This window comes from Balaenoptera musculus, chromosome 5, assembly GCF_009873245.2.
Source record: "Balaenoptera musculus isolate JJ_BM4_2016_0621 chromosome 5, mBalMus1.pri.v3, whole genome shotgun sequence".
NCBI classification, from domain to species: domain Eukaryota; kingdom Metazoa; phylum Chordata; class Mammalia; order Artiodactyla; family Balaenopteridae; genus Balaenoptera; species Balaenoptera musculus.
The window spans coordinates 76,657,160-76,675,500 of record NC_045789.1 but is presented as its reverse complement, the minus strand read 5'-3'; the positions used below and the strand labels follow the sequence as shown (position 1 = coordinate 76,675,500).

The 18,341-nt window shown below is 40.1% G+C and overlaps 1 protein-coding gene across 2 annotated transcripts in view; it reads left to right on the top strand.

Moving 5' to 3' along the window:
- FAM114A1 (family with sequence similarity 114 member A1) overlaps positions 1-14,882 on the top strand; it is a 65,802-nt gene extending 50,920 nt beyond the window's left edge. For both annotated transcript variants that reach the window (XM_036853611.1, XM_036853610.1), the window contains exons 10-14: positions 1,632-1,793; positions 2,997-3,136; positions 5,445-5,517; positions 9,539-9,592; positions 10,808-14,882. In XM_036853611.1, coding sequence (XP_036709506.1) covers positions 1,632-1,793; positions 2,997-3,136; positions 5,445-5,517; positions 9,539-9,592; positions 10,808-10,909 — 531 coding nt within the window. In that variant the 3' untranslated portion in view covers positions 10,910-14,882. The remainder of the gene's footprint in view (positions 1-1,631; positions 1,794-2,996; positions 3,137-5,444; positions 5,518-9,538; positions 9,593-10,807) is intronic.
- The last annotated feature ends 3,459 nt before the right edge of the window (positions 14,883-18,341 follow it).

Here is an 18,341-nt window from a genome sequence, read left to right as displayed (position 1 = left end):
TCTCTTTTTTTTTTTTGAATTTTTGAATTTTATTTATTTTTTTATACAGCAGGTTCTTATTAGTCCTCCATTTTATACACATCAGTGTACACATGTCAATCCCAGTCTCCCAGTTCATCCCACCACCACCCCCTCTCTTTCTTCTCTTTAGCGATCAGTGGTTGACACAGGTCCTCACTCATCAAGGTGGGTGAGGAAAGGGCAGACTGAGGCAGTGAGGTGGAGAGATGAGCAATTTCTTTATCTCTGATAGAGGTCACTGATTCTGGCAGGTCAGTGACTTGAACACAGCAGGGAAATTGCCTCATTCATCTCCACACAGCACCTGCCGCAGCTCAGAGAGTGTGTGTGGTGCCTCCGAGGTCTCACTGGCTTACTTACATAGGTAAACCTTTGTCCCTAAAAGAGGACACACCAAGCATGGTTTGTTAGGTTTTGTCTCCCCTAATCTTCTCCCCATTAACTTGCCATCAACACCATGACACGTTAAACTTTGACATGCAAGCTTTCAAATGAGAAGTAAGTTTCGCATAAGCTCAGATGCAACTTAAGCAAACAGCTTAAACTATAATATAAAGGCTGGTGAGTCTGCCCTTTCAAAATTCAGGGAGTAGCAGATAGGGAAGGTGGTTTCTGCTTGTTCGAAAACTTTTAAGGCCACAAGTTGCTCAAACTGCACTCGTGTGAAGTGAAACTCCTCACAGTTCTTCGCTTGTTCCCACCCCCCGACCCCGCCCTGAGAGGTTCTGGCATGGCTGGAGAGGAGCAGAGCCGTCCTTCGTCTTCTGGCGTGATACATTATTAGGTTCATGAAATATTAAGGGCTTCATGAGACATAGCAGATGAGGAAATTTGCTTTAGCAATGACCCTGGCTAAATTTCATATATATAAATATATATATGAAATTTTATAGTTGGTCACAAAAAGTGAAAAATATACTGTGGCTTTTCCAAAGTGACAGTCATTTTTATTCCTATCTGAGTATCATTTTATTTTTTTTTATAGATTTTATTTATTTATTTATTTACTTTTTGGCCACATTGGGTCTTCTGTTGCTGTGCACAGGGTTTCTCTAGTTGCTGTGAGCGGGGGCTACTCTTTGCTGCGGTGCGAGGGCTTCTCATTGCGGTGGCTTCTCTTGTTGCGGAGCACAGGCTCTAGGCGTGCAGGCTTCAGTAGTTGTGGCACATGGGCTTCAGTAGTTGTGGCTCACGGGCTCTAGAGTGCAGGCTCAGTAGTTGTGGCGTGCGGGCTGAGTTGCTCTGTGGCATGTGGGATCTTCCCGGACCAGGGCTGGAACCCGTGTCCCCTGCATTGGCAGGCAGATTCTCAACCACTGCGCCACCAGGGAAGCCCTGAATATCATTTTAGAATGCTTTCCAAAAATTCCTCTGGCCCTGCGGTTTTCTCTCCATACATTCTTTCTATTCTGTCCCTTTTTCTTACTGTATTTTTTACCAGGAAGCAACAACAAGGTGTTTTTAAGGAAGTTGAGGAATTGCCCCATCACTCTTTAAACGTACAGAGAAGCACCCTTGACTGTTTAGGGTTTGATCCAAGTCGTGGGATTGGCTTTTTTGTCTCCATATTTGTACAATAAACGTATTGCTTTGGTTGGGGGCCTTTGCAGGCCATGAAAAAAGCTCATGACTGGGTGGAAGAGGATCAAACCATGGTGCCAGTAGATGTGGCCGAAGAGTCAGAGGACAAAACAAAGAAGGAAGAAAAGGAAGAGGAACCTGAAAACCCCGAAGAAGACAAGAAGGAAGAAAGGAAAACTAAGACAGTCGAGGTAAACACATTACAGATCGTCCGCCTAAAGAGCAGTAACATGATGTTCATTTTATTAGCAGCCTAATTTTAAGTGAGGCAAAGCCATTTCATTTTCATTTATACCCTATTCCACACTATAGAAATACGAGTATTAATGTAATAAACACTAAAATTTCTCTATACCAGGACATTTTGTGATTTAGCATAGATATCGTAGCTTTCCTCCATAGCATTACAGTTATAATTTAAAGGAAAAAAGATCTTTAAGAATATAGTTGATTTATCTTTAGGGTAAAATTCCATCTTATATGCAAATCTGTAACCATAACATGTCCTTATGCCCCATAACTAATGAGGTAATTGAACCGTTTTCCAAAAAAGAATTTCATTGCCACAGTTTTTATTCTGCAGTTTAATAAATTTATATGTGCATAATTTATAATCTGCCTATGTTCAAAAATGAGTTCGTAATAACTTCATTTTACGTTGAATTTTAATTTTAGAGAAAGAAAGTTTCAAATTAGATCGCTCTAAAGAAAAATGCCCACTGAGGTCTGTTCAGTTCAGCCTCCCTTCCACACGCTTTCACGAGTACCTGTCTGTTGTGTGCCCAGCACTGCTCTGAGAACTGGGGACCCAGCTGTGAAGAAGGCTTGTTGTGCCCCTGGGACCTGGTGACACTTCTGTTTTTGTTTTTTTGGGGGTTTTTTTTTAGTTGTTTTTTTTTATTAATTAATTTATTTGTTTATTTATTTATTTTTGGCTGTGTTGGGTCTTCGTTTCTGTGAGAGGGCTTTCTCTAGTTGCGGCGAGCGGGGGCCACTCTTCATCGCGGTGCGCGGGCCTCTCACTGTCGCATCTTCTCTTGTTGCGGAGCACAGGCTCCAGACGCGCAGGCTCAGTAGTTGTGGCTCACAGGCCTAGTTGCTCCACGGCATGTGGGATCTTCCCAGACCAGGGCTCGAACTCGTGTCCCCTGCATTAGCAGGCAGATTCTCAACCACTGCGCCACCAGGGAAGCCCGACACTTCTGTTTTATGGTAGCATTTCCACTTAGAAAAGTCTTAGGTACACCCATTAATCTTTGGGTAAATTTTTTCAGGTCATATTTGTTTTGGGGGAATTTTTTCCAGGAATTATATAATTGTTTTAATGTCACAGGATTTTTTTAGAAAGCATCTGCTCAATGAATAATTTTCTGACTTGTACTTTTTGCTTTCAGGAGGTATACATGCAGTCCATCGAAAGCCTGGCAGAAGTAACAGCTCGCTGTATTGAGCAGCTTCATAAAGTAGCAGAATTAATTCTTCATGGACAAGAAGAGGAAAAACCAGCTCAGGACCAAGCAAAAGTTCTGATAAAGTAAATGTTACTTTTAATTCTTATTTTTCCAATTTTATGTATACGTGCCATTCAAATGCACACACACACACTCGCGTACACCCTCAGCTACTAAAGATTCAGATTTCATGTCAACTAATTCCATTGTTCTATGGTCATCTTAAGAAATAAGGACTCTCTTAAGAAATGAACCAAGTTAGCGAGAACAGTAATAATTATCTAGACATTCCAGGAATTATTTATGAAGAGATTTAAGGGAAGACACCGTAAATCATTCAGAGCTAAGTGTTTGTTTTAATAGATCAGAATCTTGAAAGTACAGACCTTTGAATATAATTACATTTTCAATATGCCACACAGATAAAAGACACCTTAATGGACCTTCTCAACTAGTTTCACAGAAATATGCAAACACACCCCCACTGTTCCGAGGGACTTATACCAGCTCTGCATATTCTGAATTCTGGCAATGATGGTCACTAACGTAAGCCAGTTCACTGTGGATTGCTTTTGCATGCATATTTGCTATCATATGTTTATTCTTCAATAAGCTACTATTATTAGTTTAGTGAAATAAAAATGCGTGTATATATATAACGTTATACACATGAAAATAGCTGGTATGGAGCGTTCATTAAAATAGTTGATTATGGAGCTGAAGAATAAGCCATTAACTTTTACGCGTATGAGTGTAAGCTGTGGTATAGAAAATCAGCACAGGTCCAAATGCCCTCTCATTATTATATAGACACAGGAACCAAAATAAGAGCCTCCTAAAAATATATGGGTACACACACACACACACACACACACACCTCAACACATTCACTCACTTGCTAGCTAACTAGTCTTCACTTATTACTACATTTGGCATTGTAGGTTGGGGAGCAAATTTTTGGTGGAAGGACCTTCCAAAAAGTCATTATTAGTGTCTCTGATGGCATTTTTCCTCACTTGTACAGATTTGTGATCTAGTGTAGATTTTCATATCTAAACATGTGAAAATCGAAGATATTATAAGCACTGCACAATCCTGCCCTTAAAATGCCTACAAAGAATATGTAGTTGTCTCAATGTAAAGAAGGAAGAGGAAACGGCAAAATAGGAAAAGTTTCAAGTATTGAGGAAAACATCTGAGTACTGTTTTATATTTGCATGCTGATTTGAAAGAGGAGGACTGAAGTCAGAAGTTTCTGAGTATGGAAAGCAGAACCTTACCCTTAGCTCCTGTCTGACTCTCAGCCCCTGATTGTCCCAACCTTACCAAGCTGCTCCAAGCAAAATGTAATAAGGCCTCATATATGTCTGTACAATAAGTGCCTTTCCACCCACCTGCCCGAGAACATAGGCAGAACTGCTCTTTGCTATCTCTTGGCCTTACTCCTGACCCTTTCTGCAGATAAGTTTTGGATGGGTGGGTGGATGGATGAGTAGTTGGATGGATAGATGAGTGGAAGGAGGGATAGATGGATAAGCTCAACAAACCTGAATACATAGCTTAGACAGAACCCCTATTTATCAGAACAAAACTTGCCTCTACTGACATCACTAGATCTTTTAACATGTAAGATTCTTAACGTGGAGTTATTGCTTTGCTAATAGCATTTTAATCACTTCATAAAAGTCATATATACTTATTGTTAAAAAAAATCAGGCAAAATGCACCATTGTTAGGTAGATTGTTTTCAGTTTTTGTCATCATCTATAATGTTATGACAAACATTGCTTTGTTAAATATTTATATCTATCTCGCATTATTTTCTTGGGGTAAAGTCCTAGGCATGGAATGGCTGGAATAAACATTGGGGTAAAGTTTTGATGTAAGTCTTAAAAAACATATTCTACAGGATCTTTATTTTGAGGCATCTCATAAAAACATAATCAAGATACGAAGAGACATCTGAGTTTGAATTTCTTCATCTATAAAATGGGGATAATAATGGACCCTAATAAGGTCATTATGCAGATTAAATGTGATTATGCATATAAAAGTGTTTAACATAGTACCTCAGTGAATGTTCATTATTATTTTCAAATGAGCAATGCTGGAGAAAAGTCCCTTGGCAAGAGTTTTATACCCCTTGTGGAGCTCAAGCCTGGTATTTTCCTGCATACGCTTTTGCTTCGGAAAAGAGGTAGGGTGAGAATTAGATTAGTTCTGTGATTGTTAATCATGGAAGAATACTGAGGAAAACATTTCTACAGAGCATCTTCAAACTTGAGTGCCCTTCTTTTAAAGGGAATACTGTATTAATATCAATAAATGTATTAATGGTACAATTATTTTTCTTTATTAAAAATCCCCAAATCTCTTTTTTTCTTCTTTCAGATTAACTACTGCAATGTGCAAGGAAGTGGCCTCCTTATCAGAGAAGTTTACAAATTCTTTAACCACTGTTGGGGTAAGATTATGATACTGATTCTTTTTTCACCTTTTTGAGGGGGAGGCCTACAAGGGGCTGTGATATGAAGTGGAGGACATAGTACCTTCTTTGAAAGCTCCACAAAGCAGAAACTCTGCCGGGACATTTGCTAAAATGAGGCCTGAGCATCTTCTCTAGCTATAGGCAGCTTAAGGCTCTCATCTGACTGAGTTCTAGCCCTGATGCGACCATATCAGACATACAAGGTATTGGGTGGATTTTCAAACCTCTCTGGGCCTCATTTCCTTTATTTGTTCACTAAGGTTCCTTCTATTATTTAACATCTGTGATATATAATTCCACAGTCTCTAGTAAAATAACTCATTTTTAATATTCACATTCACTGTTGCCCTGAAAGCCTATTTTATAAGCCACACAAGACAAAAATGTCTGTGCTTTATTGTCACACTTCAACTTTGACCAAAAGAAAAAAATTTTACCAATCAATCTGTAGAAGTGTTTCTATTCTCAAGGCAACAATTTTGAAAGGTTCGGCATTCATTTGGAGCTATGGCTTCTGGTTATTTTCTTTAGAAATCAGTCATGTTATGTAACTCAGCCTAATGGGATTGGAGAAGATAGTGGCAATTATTCCTTTTCAACCTTTCTGCTTTTCCTTTTACGGCCCTGGATGCAAAGGCAGATTATTCTTTACATGAGAAACAGCAAGTTTCACTTCCTGTTTTAGCTAGGGTGTTTGGGTTACAAATGTATTAGTTTCCTAGGGCTGCCTTGACCAGTACCACACACTGGGTGACTTCAACAACAGAAATGTATCGTCTCACCATTCTGGAGGCTAGAAGTCTGAAAGTAGGGTATTGGCAGAGCCATGCTTCTTCTGAAGCCTCTAGGGAAGGACCTTCTCTGCCTCTTCCAGCTTCCCAGGCATTCTTTAGCTTGCAGCAGTGTAACCCCAATTTCTTTCTCTATCTTCACATCATCCTCCCTCTGTGTGTGTCTGTGTCCACATTTCCCTCTTCTTATAAGGACAGTGGTCATATTGGATTAAGGTATGACCAGTACAACCTCATCTTATCTAATTGAATCTGCAACACCCTATCTCCAAATAAGGTCACAGTCTGATATGCTGGAGGTGGACTTCAACATATCTCTTCCTAACACAAAGTAACAGAAACAAGCACTAAATAATTTAGACAGAAAGGGGAGTTTATTAAAGGTAGTGGAGGTATATGAGCAGCCGTGGGGGACCCATCACTGGAGCTCATGTACCTTCTCTCTAAAGTGTTGCTATTACTGTGACTCAATTACAGCAGTTCCTAGTTCTCTCCATTCAAATTCCAGGATCCTGGGTGAGAAGGTTTGAAAGGCTCAGATATGCATCTTGGTGTCTCCAGTAGTGATGAGGACAGGGTCGTATCATGTAGACCTACTTTGCTGCTGGGGTACACGTCTTCCCACCCCCACCCCAGGCAAAGAGCAGTTCTCAAAAAAAGCAAAAATGATTGTGGACTGGGCTATCAGGAGTTGTGTGCCTCTCAGACTTCTGTAAGTGGCTTAGTTGATAAAGGATGAGTTACATACCAACTATTCATTCTGCTGTCAAAGAATATGGTTTGCTTCTCCTATTTTGTAAAACACCAGCTTTTATATTTGTCTAATTTCAGGCCTTCAGCAATAGAGCTTCACTGTAAACAGGCAGAGTGAAGGGGGAGGGTAGAAGCTCATTGATAGGATAGGCTTGATAAAATACATTTATGTGATTGGCATCCTCTAAGTTAACTGATGCTCATGGACTTTGGTGTAACTGCTAGATTTACAGAGAGGTGTGAGCTCTTAATCAGGATGGAATGACCTTGGCGACTCAGCTTCCCAAGGCTCTACTGTACCCTCTTCTCACTCTTTCCAGTTTACTACCTGAGAAACTGAGTCTCAGAAGGGTGAACGATTCACCCAGTTAACTCAACTCCCAGTTGGCTGCCCATCAGACACAGCAGACAGATAGCTAACTGTTTGGTTCTCTACGGTTGCCTAGTGATGAGGATGTATATGTCTGTGTCTATGTGTGTTATATGTTTTATATGATTCATGTTAAACATTAATTAATTTACATCAGTGGGTAAGATTCATGGTATTGCTTTCCATTCCCTTTAATGTATTGTATTCCAGCACAGTGCTTCTCAAACCTTAATGTGCAAGCAAATAACCTAGAGAGCTTATGAAATGCAGATTTTGATTCAGTGGGTCTAGGATGAGGACTGAGATTCTGCATTTGTAACAAACTCCCAAGTGGTAACAGTGCTCCGAATTCATATCCTACATTTTGAGTAGCAAAGCTCTAGCAGACAAGTGTGTACTTGAATCAATACACACAGATAAAATACACGCACACACACACGTGTCCACATGTTTGTATGAACAAAATCAGGAACACACAGATTATCGTTTGGAGAAAGAAAAAGCCAAATCTAAATGGAGTTTACTGAAATACCATCTCACAACAACAGTACCTCTCATCTTGTGCTGTGGTGAATCATTCACATCAAGTCATTGTTTCTATTCTCTAAAAGAGCCATTATTCATAACTTGAAGCTAATGAGTGTATATTGCTCTCCAGACTCTATTTAAATTGCTTACACATCTCATTGATTCTGAAAACCAATGCCATTTTATTGCCCTCATTTTGGTTATATTTTAGAAGCTTATTGATAATCAAATAAACATGAGAGCAAACCATAATGGATTTTCTGGTTACTTACTAAAATGACTGGATTTTTAAAGAGTTTTTTCCCAAGACTCCATTCTGGTTTCCCCAGTAAGACATTACTTAGCCCTTGGTAGAGTAATGTCAGTGAAAATGGGCTGCTCTGGGAAGAAATAGTTCATTTATATACTTTTGTTTGCCATAAGGTCTTTCAAGTACAGTGAGGGAAAGCAGCCTATTAAGACTGCCCTCTTCTTTCTAGTCCCTGTAATTATTTATTGTCTAAGAGTGGATTGAACATTTTAGATAGAGAAGACTGGACATAATAATAACGGCGACATGAACACTAACTCCCACTTTTTGAACACCTACTTAATATCAGGTTCTGTATTCTGCGCTTTCCATGTTTTGCAAACTGGGGTATGCTGACCTGTTTGCAAGTTATATTTAAGAGTGTTTTAACTTTACTGCCAACCTTGAAGACACACCCTATAACCAAGTACCCGTGTTTGCATTTAAAAGAAAAAAGACTACAGACCAGGGCTGGAACTAGGGTAAGCAAGTAAAGGTACTTAACATGTCTACCAAATTTAAGGGGACTCCCCCCCCCCGACAAAAAGAGACAAAGAAACAACCTCAGTCATCTAGATAGATATTTTAATGCAGTATTTTAAAAATCAAAATTAACACCAAAAAATCATGATGAACAAAATATCAAAATTATAAATAAAGACTGAATCCGACCCTGTACAACTCAGTCTCACTCACCTCCCCCTAATCCCAGACCTGCTATGAGCTTTAAATAGTTTAAAAGGTCTGAGTGTAAATTTCTAGCTACATGACCTTAAGCAAGTTACTCAACCTTCCTGATTCCTATTTTCTCATCTTTATTTTTTTAAATTTTTTTATTAAGATTTTATTTTTGATGTGGACCATTTTTAAAGTCTTTATTGAATTTGTTACAATATTGCTTCTGTTTTATGTTTTGGTTCCTTGGCCGCAAGGCATGTGGGATCTTAGCTCCCCAACCAGGGATTGAACACGCGCCCCTTGCACTGGCAGGCAAAGTCTTAACCACTGGACCACCAGGGACATCTCCTATTTTCTCATCTTTAAATCGGGGTAATCATGGTACCTACCTACCTCCTAAGATTTCTGTCGAAATTAAATGATCATGTAGGGGAAGTACCAAATATGAAGCCTTGTCTGTAGTAAGCATTCCACTTCTCCCCTTCTTCTCTAAGAGATTCCTCAACAAAGCCAGCGTCTTACATTTTCTGGGACAAGCCTTGGAGTACGAGCACCTAATCTGTCAATTTCATCCTTTTGATTCCACAGAGCAACAAGAAGGCTGAGGTCCTTAACCCCATGATCAATAGTGTATTGTTAGAGGTAAGTGGCCTCCTGGAGAGAAAGTGCTTCTGAATCAAAGCAAATGTTAGAGCTACATTTTTTTGTGTGTGTATTTTTCCCAGGCAGCAAGTGTTACTGCAATTCTAAATTCTATCGTCTAAAGTCTTTTTTGAGTACATTTGTGCAGTTAAACCAGCTGTAAACCCTCGGGTGAAGCAGCAATACCTCATTTTCAAGAATTCTGATTATAAAGAGAAACGCTAAGGTCGCATGTTATTTCTGTCGCTGTTTCCCCCGACAGAAGCACATTTCTGCTGCCAAGTTTGGCACCAGATTTAACACTGTGATAATTGGCTGCAATGAGGGATTCTTGCTCAGTGGTGATTTTCATAAAAATGGGCACTTCCCTCCATTTACATAACCTTGAGTTTAGCTGGGTCGAAGCTCCAGACTGGCAAAAATGACAAGTAGAATGTTTAGCATCTGCCCGTTCAGTGACCAGAGGCAAGACCCTCTGTGACCACTCACTCCGTGGCCTGCCCACCCACCAGGACATTGTAACATGGACATGCAGCTGCCCCGTACAGCTGTGGCTTTGCCAGAAGTAACGATGTAAAATCGAAGAAAAGAAGCCCAGGAGGCCTCATTCTTGACTCAGAGGCACTGTGTTCCACCTGTGGTTAGTGGGGGAAAACCTTCTATTAGGGACCAGCTCTAAGGAACTGGCACATCTGTAGCCCCAGGGCACCCCACTGAAGCCGCAAGGTGTTGACAAGTTGAGTTTGAACATGGGCAATGCATATACAGTAGTTTCTTGCTGTCTGAAGTACCTGTCAAATGCAAAATTTGGAAATTACAAAAGTCAGGGAGGGCTACCTATGTATTTATAGCAATGCGTTTAGGAATTGGGTCTTATCGTTAAGGGAAACTACCAAGGTACAAGAATAACAATGTGGTGACAACAAATGTTATTCTTTAAGACACAGCCACAGAGGAGGATGGAGTTGACAAGAAGAGACAAGGAACCACAGAGGCAGGTTCTGGAGGACACAGCTAAGAGGAAACCCAGGCAGTCAGAGGCAGAATAGAAACATCCAAAGAAATGTGTTTACATCTGCTTTAAGCACCAACATTAAAAGAAAAATATTCTAAAATAGTGTGGGGTATGAGGAGAAGGAACATTATCAAATGGGAGGAGTTGTCAAGCTGGAACTCTGACAATAACCCTCCAACCACCGTTTTCTCCCTTCATAGGGCTGCAATAGCACCACATACATACAGGATGCCTTCCAGCTGCTGCTGCCTGTCTTGCAGGTTTCACACATCCAGACCAGTCGTTCCAAAGCACAGCCATGAGCTGGCCAGACTCCATCTAGTTAAAGGAAACAGCAGGCCCTGTTGCTCTGATATATACCATTTCATGGAATGTTTTCGACGCATCTGACCACAGATGCCTGTTTGGAGACACTACAAGCAATTTTGCACAGACAGATTGAGAATGCAAGTTCAAAGACAGTATCATTTCTCTTAATGTATACGGTTGTTTTTACAAGTAATTATGTTTCCTTTATGTTAATTTAAATTTACACGGCTTTGTATTGATAATTTCCTTTATCTGGAGTTCACTCAAAATATTCATTTCTATTTTCCTGGTCAAGCATCTTATATTTGGAAATTCATGGGCAGACCCTAGACTTTAAATTTCCACTTTTAAATTTCCCATTCTTATTGTATGACTTAAAATCAATTCTTATCCTAAACTTAGTTTTGTTATATTAATGCCACTGTCAGAGATAACACTACTCATAGATATTACCTATTATGGTGAAAGAGCAACATAAGTATCTGTTTATAGTCATGTATTCTCAAAACAAGCATTTATTGAGCTCCTACTGTGTGCTCACAATAGAGGAACATGATCTCACCCCAGTAGAGACAGATATGCTGAGAGAGGATTTATAATAATTCTTAAAATGCTTTAAAATACTATTAACTTTTCTAAACCTTAAAAAATTTGAAGAACAAGGTAAATTAGTGGTTTTTTAAATGTTCTACCCTTCAACTGATTGGACTTTTTTATCCCAAACTTTACATATGGGATGAAAATACGTATGAAAAGGGATACTAAAGAATATTTTGTTTAAAATTGAATTCTTATGACCATAAGTACATAATAGCACAATCATAAAGCTTGTAAGTATTCAGATAGAAAATTAAGGGAATTACAACAGAGTAGACCCCCAGGACTGCATTTTTAAATCTACTACAGTTGAGTCAAGCTGTTCCATGAATACACAGATCACACTCGCCAATGGTAAATGTAATGATTGCTTCTAAAGACAGAAAATGCTGACGTGTGGATGACTAAATGGTCACAATCCAGGAGCCTGCACAGAAGACCCTGCGGCCAGGAGAGGCCTTGTCAATGGGCATTCCCCACCCCGAGCCCCAGATGGTCACTCTGGGTGGAGGTCCTGTACAATGTTCCTATCTGGGAGGCCCACTGACATCCCTCCAGGTACTGTCACAAGGTGTCTTGCACAGTGGCTCTCTCCAGGCCAAATGAAGCCTATACTTTTGCCAGGGTGAAAAAATCCCTCATTCACTTCTGGTTTTATTCCCCTGATAGAGTTCCATACAGGCAAAGTAGGGATATTTTCGTATCATCCTACTTCTTAGCATTTTATTTTCCAATATCCTGCATTTCATTTGTGTATCTCCTGAAACAACGAAATGGAAAATATAAGAATTTATAATCTGGAAAAAAAATTCTCTGAGGAATCAATTAAAGCTGGGTTTTCCTACTTGCTTTTTTTTTTTTTTTTTTTGGCTGCTTTGGGTCTTTGTTGCTGTGCGCAGGCTTTCTCTAGTTGTGGCGAGCAGGGGCTACTCTTCATTATGGTTCGCGGGCTTCTCATTGTGGTGACTTCTCGTGTTGCGGAGCATGGGTTCTAGGCACACAGGCTTCAGTAGTTGTGGCACGCGGGCTCGGTAGTTGTGGCTTGCGGGCCCTAGAGTATGCGGGCTTCAGTAGTTGTGGCACACGGGTTTAGTTGCTCTGCAGCATGTGGGATCTTCCCAGACCAGGGATCGAATCCGTGTCCCCTGCATTGGCAGGTGGATTCTTAACCACTGAGCCACCAGGGAAGTAGGGAAGTCCCCCTACTTGCTTTTTGATGAGAACAATTAACTGATGAAAGTGTTCCATTTGCCTCGTCATAAATTTTAGACTTTTTGTGTATAGAGCAGAAGAAAGGGTTTAGATTTACAATTTCTTCACATCAGATGTTTTAGCATCAGATGGATTTATAGACGTTAACTGGAAATGTAAAAGAAACCAATAGTTTCAAAGGGGCTAGATTTCCAAAATTAGACTTTAAGCCTAACTGCACCCATTTAGTGCATAGCAAAATTTTTAATCATAAAATGAAATAGAAATCTGAAAAAGAACAAGAGAGATAATTATTTGTTTAAAAGTGGTTGACATTATTTACATTGCATTTATATATCTTTTAATGATAGAATGTCAAGGGTTGCCAAATGGAAACGTAGGCCGAGAGATGATTCCTGGGGCCTAGCTCCATGGTCTGTGAATTACATTATTTAAGAGAGAATCATCACTTAAAATATATCCACTCTCCAGGATTGCTCTCTTTCAATACTGTTTTTCACCATCACTTTTATTTTTTTTATTTTTATTTTTTTTAATTTTTGGCTGCGTTGGGTCTTCGTTGCGGTGTCCGGGCTTCTCATTGCAACGGCCTCTTTTCCTGTGGAGCACGGGCTCCAGGCGCATGGGCTTCAGTAGTTGTGGCACACGGGCTCAGCAGCTGTGGCACATGAGTTCTAGAGCGCAGGCTCAGTAGTTGTTGTGCATGGACCTAGCTTCTCTGCGGCATGTGGGATCCTCCCGGGCCAGGGCTCGAACCCGTGTCCCCTGCATTGGCAGGCGGAGTCTTAACCACTGTGCCACCAGGGAAGCCCCCACCATCACTTTTAAATAACTGCTTCTTTGCTTTGCTTTAAAAGCTAGCAAAGCACAAGATCCAGATCTGGGCACATGTCAATCCATTACTGAATGAATGATATAGCAGGCTTACTTTGGAAGTTTTGTATTCCTTCAATAATCCTTTACATAAATTGGGTTCATTTCACTCTATGCAATTACCCTGAACATGCATGCCAGTTTTTTATTTTTTCCTTACATCAAGTGCAAAAGAAGTTCTAGTCTAAACAATGAATGTAGTCCTGTGCCTGTGCCTTATTAAATAAAAAGCATCAAAAGCATATTTCAAATTCAAAGCAAAATGCATCCAAGAAAAATTGCTTTGGGGTATTGATACATACAGCTCTGAAGGGCAAAATCCCAAATCTTAAAGCAAAGGCCTAAGCGTAAATATTCTATCCCACTGAGGACAGAAGCCTCTCTTTTCTCTGGGTCTCACACTGGGCTGTACATCAAGCCCATGGTTAAATGAGCAGCGTGGCTCACTGGGGCAGTGCCAGGAATGAGCTGCTTCAGCTGCACCCACTAAGGAACCATGGACCTCAGCTGCAGAACTCAAAGGCAAAGAAGCACCAGCCTTGGGAAGGCAAAGGAAAGTGCGAATTACATGGTAGAAGTCCCAACCGAGAAATGAGAGTGTCTCCAGTGCTTTGTAGAAGTCAGCTGCCCCGAGGTGCTTGCATATCTGGGAAATTACCTTCTGCACAGGCCAGCCAGGCTGCACTTAAGCTAGAAACAAAAGCAGGCTGACTCCAGTCACAGCCATCTCAGAGGTCCAGGATATAACGTCTTACGAAGTAATTCAGCAAAAATGTGAAATAAGCATATTTCTCTTCTTTCCTAAAAAAAAAAAATGTATGTATGTATGCTGAACAGATGGGGTGGATCATAACACATGACTTCAATCCGTATTTAATTTTATAAAAGCAGTTATTCTTCAAGGTCAAGGTAAATTTTGTAATGTAAAAATTACCCTTTGGTCTTCCTCTTAAGCGTGCCCTACATTCTGATATTCAGATCCAGGCTTCAACTTGGTTTCTTAAATTATTGTGTTTGTAAAGGCACATCAGAAGAGATCATAATGAAAATTCAGTTCAGAACTGCAATTTTGCCTTGATTTTGTAGTTGATTAGAATTCAAAAATCCATAGGAGTGGATTCAGACCAGCCATTCTTCACATTAAAGAAAAAAATCGTGGGGTTAACCATTTGTTGTATTTTTCTAGATATCTCATAACTTATTCAGGTTTGTGTTCATTTTCTGTATATTTACCTATAAATAGATGCTCCACTACAATATCTGCTATTAAACAAATCTAAGTTCTTTGTGTGTGTGTGCATGCTTAAATCCTGAAAATAATCTGAGTTATTCTATCGTTTGGGCATTTTACCTTTAGCAATGATTAACTTATTACAACCGAACAGTAAGAAATCAATGGTGTTTCTGATATTTCTAGTGTCTCTTGTCAACATAGACTGGGAATAGAAGCTGATTATAGAGGGTAAGAATTTTGTGTTGGAATTGAAGCTACATTTACCTTTGTCTGAATCAGAGAATATTTTTCTCTGCATGAGCTGTCAGCCAAAAAGCAAAAGGATTATGTCTGCCTTTGGTCACTGCTGACTCACTTGACAGGCCTGTCTCTTCTATTAGTCTCAAAGAAATTCCATACTGCAAAAGACTAATATGTACATTTCATATATGCCTTCCCTGAGAACAGAAGTTTAGGGTAATTCAGAAATGGTCTGTCTCCTTGCCCTGGGTTTCACCACTAGGTTTCTAGAGCTGCATTTGGAGGAAAAAGCAAGCATAGAAGCCAAGACCAGATGGATGAAACCTTGGCAAAAAAGCAAAGCTAATTCTCTGCCTTGAGTCCCTGCCATCTTTATCCTTTTTTTCTCTCAGGACTTTTTTGACAGTCATTAAGTGCCTCTCTTCCAGGATCAGCTTTTCACATCCTGCCTCTCTTTTTCCTCTTGTATCCTTTCTCTTTCTCTACATTTATACTCCCCTTTCCCCATTTACCTCACCAGAAAACAATCCAGACAAAAGATTTCTATAATGATCATCATATGTATTTACTGTTTGCTGGGCACTGTGCTGAGTGTTTTATATGCATTATCCCATTTAATCTCCATAAGTACCCTATTGGGTAGATATTATTACAATTTCCACTGCCTAAATGAGAACATTTAGACCCAAGGAATTATGTAACTCATCCAATCTTACACAACTAGTAAAACAGAGCCAGGATTCAAATCCATGTCAGTTCGTCCTGACCAGCTAGCATTGTAAACTATTATGTAGAACTTCCCAACAAAAGAGAAAAGTAACATGTTATTTTTAGAGACATCTGAACACTTATGTGTTTAGTTCTCTTTATGCTGTGAGGTGGATTTGTAGCTGAAAGATTTGGTCGTCAGCTTTGGTTGTTTCCACACGACTGAGAACACACTGGGGCCAAAGAGACACAGAATGAAGCCATGCGAGGTTATTGAGCCCCTAGATGGTTCTCACCGCAGGCCTCTTCACTGCTTCACAGACATTTACATCAAGCAGCTCCCTGGTCAACTTCAACACAGCAGCCTGTCTCACAGGTGCCTTTGATTGTCCTAGAATGGCTCCATTTCTTCCTCCCCCTCCCCCTCCCCTTTCACTGGTGCCAAGGAAGCCCATTTTCATATCACCACCCTTCCTGAAAATCCTTAACCCTCTATTATTTGCCTGAAGCTTGGGGTTGTTTTATGCTTCCCTTGCCTTGAAGATTACTGACTTTAGGCAGCCTCTCTGCTGAATCTTCAGTACCAGGTGCTGTGAGATACAGATAAGTGTCTTAAGGATGTACTCAGTAATGCCTGCTTGTCCCTGAACTTGGTGCTGTTCCCTGTTTAGCCCAAGAAATTATGGTGGTGGTAGTGATAGGGATGATGATGATGGTGGTGGTGGTGGTTGTGATGATGATGATAATGATGATGATTTTGGTGGTGGTGATAGAGATGATGACGGTGATGGTGATGATGTACTTATTCACTAAGTACTTACTATGTCCCAGATGCTTTATCTCCATGATCTCAATTTAATTCCCAATGTCAACCTTATGAGATAGCGACTATTATCATACTCATTTTACAGATGAAAAGCGAAGCACAGAGAGATTAAATAATCTGCCTGAGGTTATCCAACTGATAATCGGAAGAGGTAGGATTTATATCCAGGCAGTGTATAAAATGCTAGTCAGAGCCCACAGACAAGCAGATACCTGGTCATAAAAAGGAAAAGTTGCTCATTTTCCCTTGGGTTGAGTTCTTTTCTTCCAGCTAATATCCGGGCTCTCCTCTCTCTATCCTGTGGCCTCAGGCAGAGACAAATTGCTCCACAAATCTCCCTGTCAGAAGGCTAACCACATTCCATAACCACAGAGAAAGTGGGTAGCCTGTGTGTCCCATTCTCCCTCATGTTATAAATCTCATGCCGAGTGGTCCATTTCTCACTGAAAACTGTGATTGCCTCTTAACACTTCTGCAAGAAAGCTCTTGTCTACTATCTTTGGGAAAAAATCCGCTGCTAGGAAATGTGATAAAGGATGAGAAACCAGTGATGCACTGCAGGGCAAAAAGACTGGTCATTTCTGTCAGAAAGAATTATTTGGTCCTAGAGGACATCTTAGTCAGGGATACATAGGATAATTTTCTTCCAGACAGCTTCACACATCCCTCCCTCACTTCTTTGAGGTCTTTATTCAAAAGCACACCTTCTTGGTGAGGTATCTCCAGGTCAAATTGCAACCCTCCCAATATTCCCTTTCCCTGCTTTGTTTTTTTCTCCTTAGGATATATCACTATCTACCATCCTTTACATCTTACTTGTCTATTATTTATCTCTTGCATTGGGATGTAATTTCCATAAGACAGGGATTTTTTTGTCTGTTAACATATTCCCTGCATGCAAACCAGTGTTTGGCTCATAGTAGGGGCTCAGTAATGATTTGTTGAATGAACAAATACATCAAAGTCTTAAGGGTGCAATCTGTAAACAGTGAATAAGAGAATGGAAACAGCCATATTATGGAGTAATTAATGATGGAGAATATCTGATCGAGTTAATGTTAACTATAGAAGTCCTTGTGTCCATTTTAATGGTATTTGGTGTTGTAAATGGGCATGATTTGGGGGCTTAGAAGTACATAAACATTTTTTCCATTAAAGTGAATGGAATTTACATTTTTTTACTTAGAAGAATTCACTCTGTAAGGGATTTTTCAAGACTCTTCATCAGGCCGGGGTAGACTATAGTGAGAAATTAGAACCACCTTAATAAGTAACTATGGTATACCAATACTGTGAAATATTATGCAACAGTTAAAAAGAATAGAAAGCATGTGTCCTGATCTGTTTGAGCTGCTGTAATAAATATACCATAGACTAGGTGGCTTAAACAATAAACATTTATTTCTCCAGTTCTGGAGGCTGGGAAGTCTAAGATCTAGGTGCTGGCAGATCCAGTGTCTGGTGAGACCCCACTTCTTGGTTTGCAGATGGCTGTCTTCTCATTGCATTCTTACACAGCAGAGAGCGAAGAGAGAGAGGAAGCAAGCTCTCTTATGTCTCTTCTTATAATCGCACTAATCTCATTCATGAGGGCTCCACACTTATGACCTAATTACTTCCTCAAGGCCCTGCCTCCAAATACCATCACATTGGGGATTAGGCTTCAACACATGAATTTGGGGAGGATACAGACATTCAGTCCATAGCAAGGTGGAAGAGATCTCTGTACTAATGG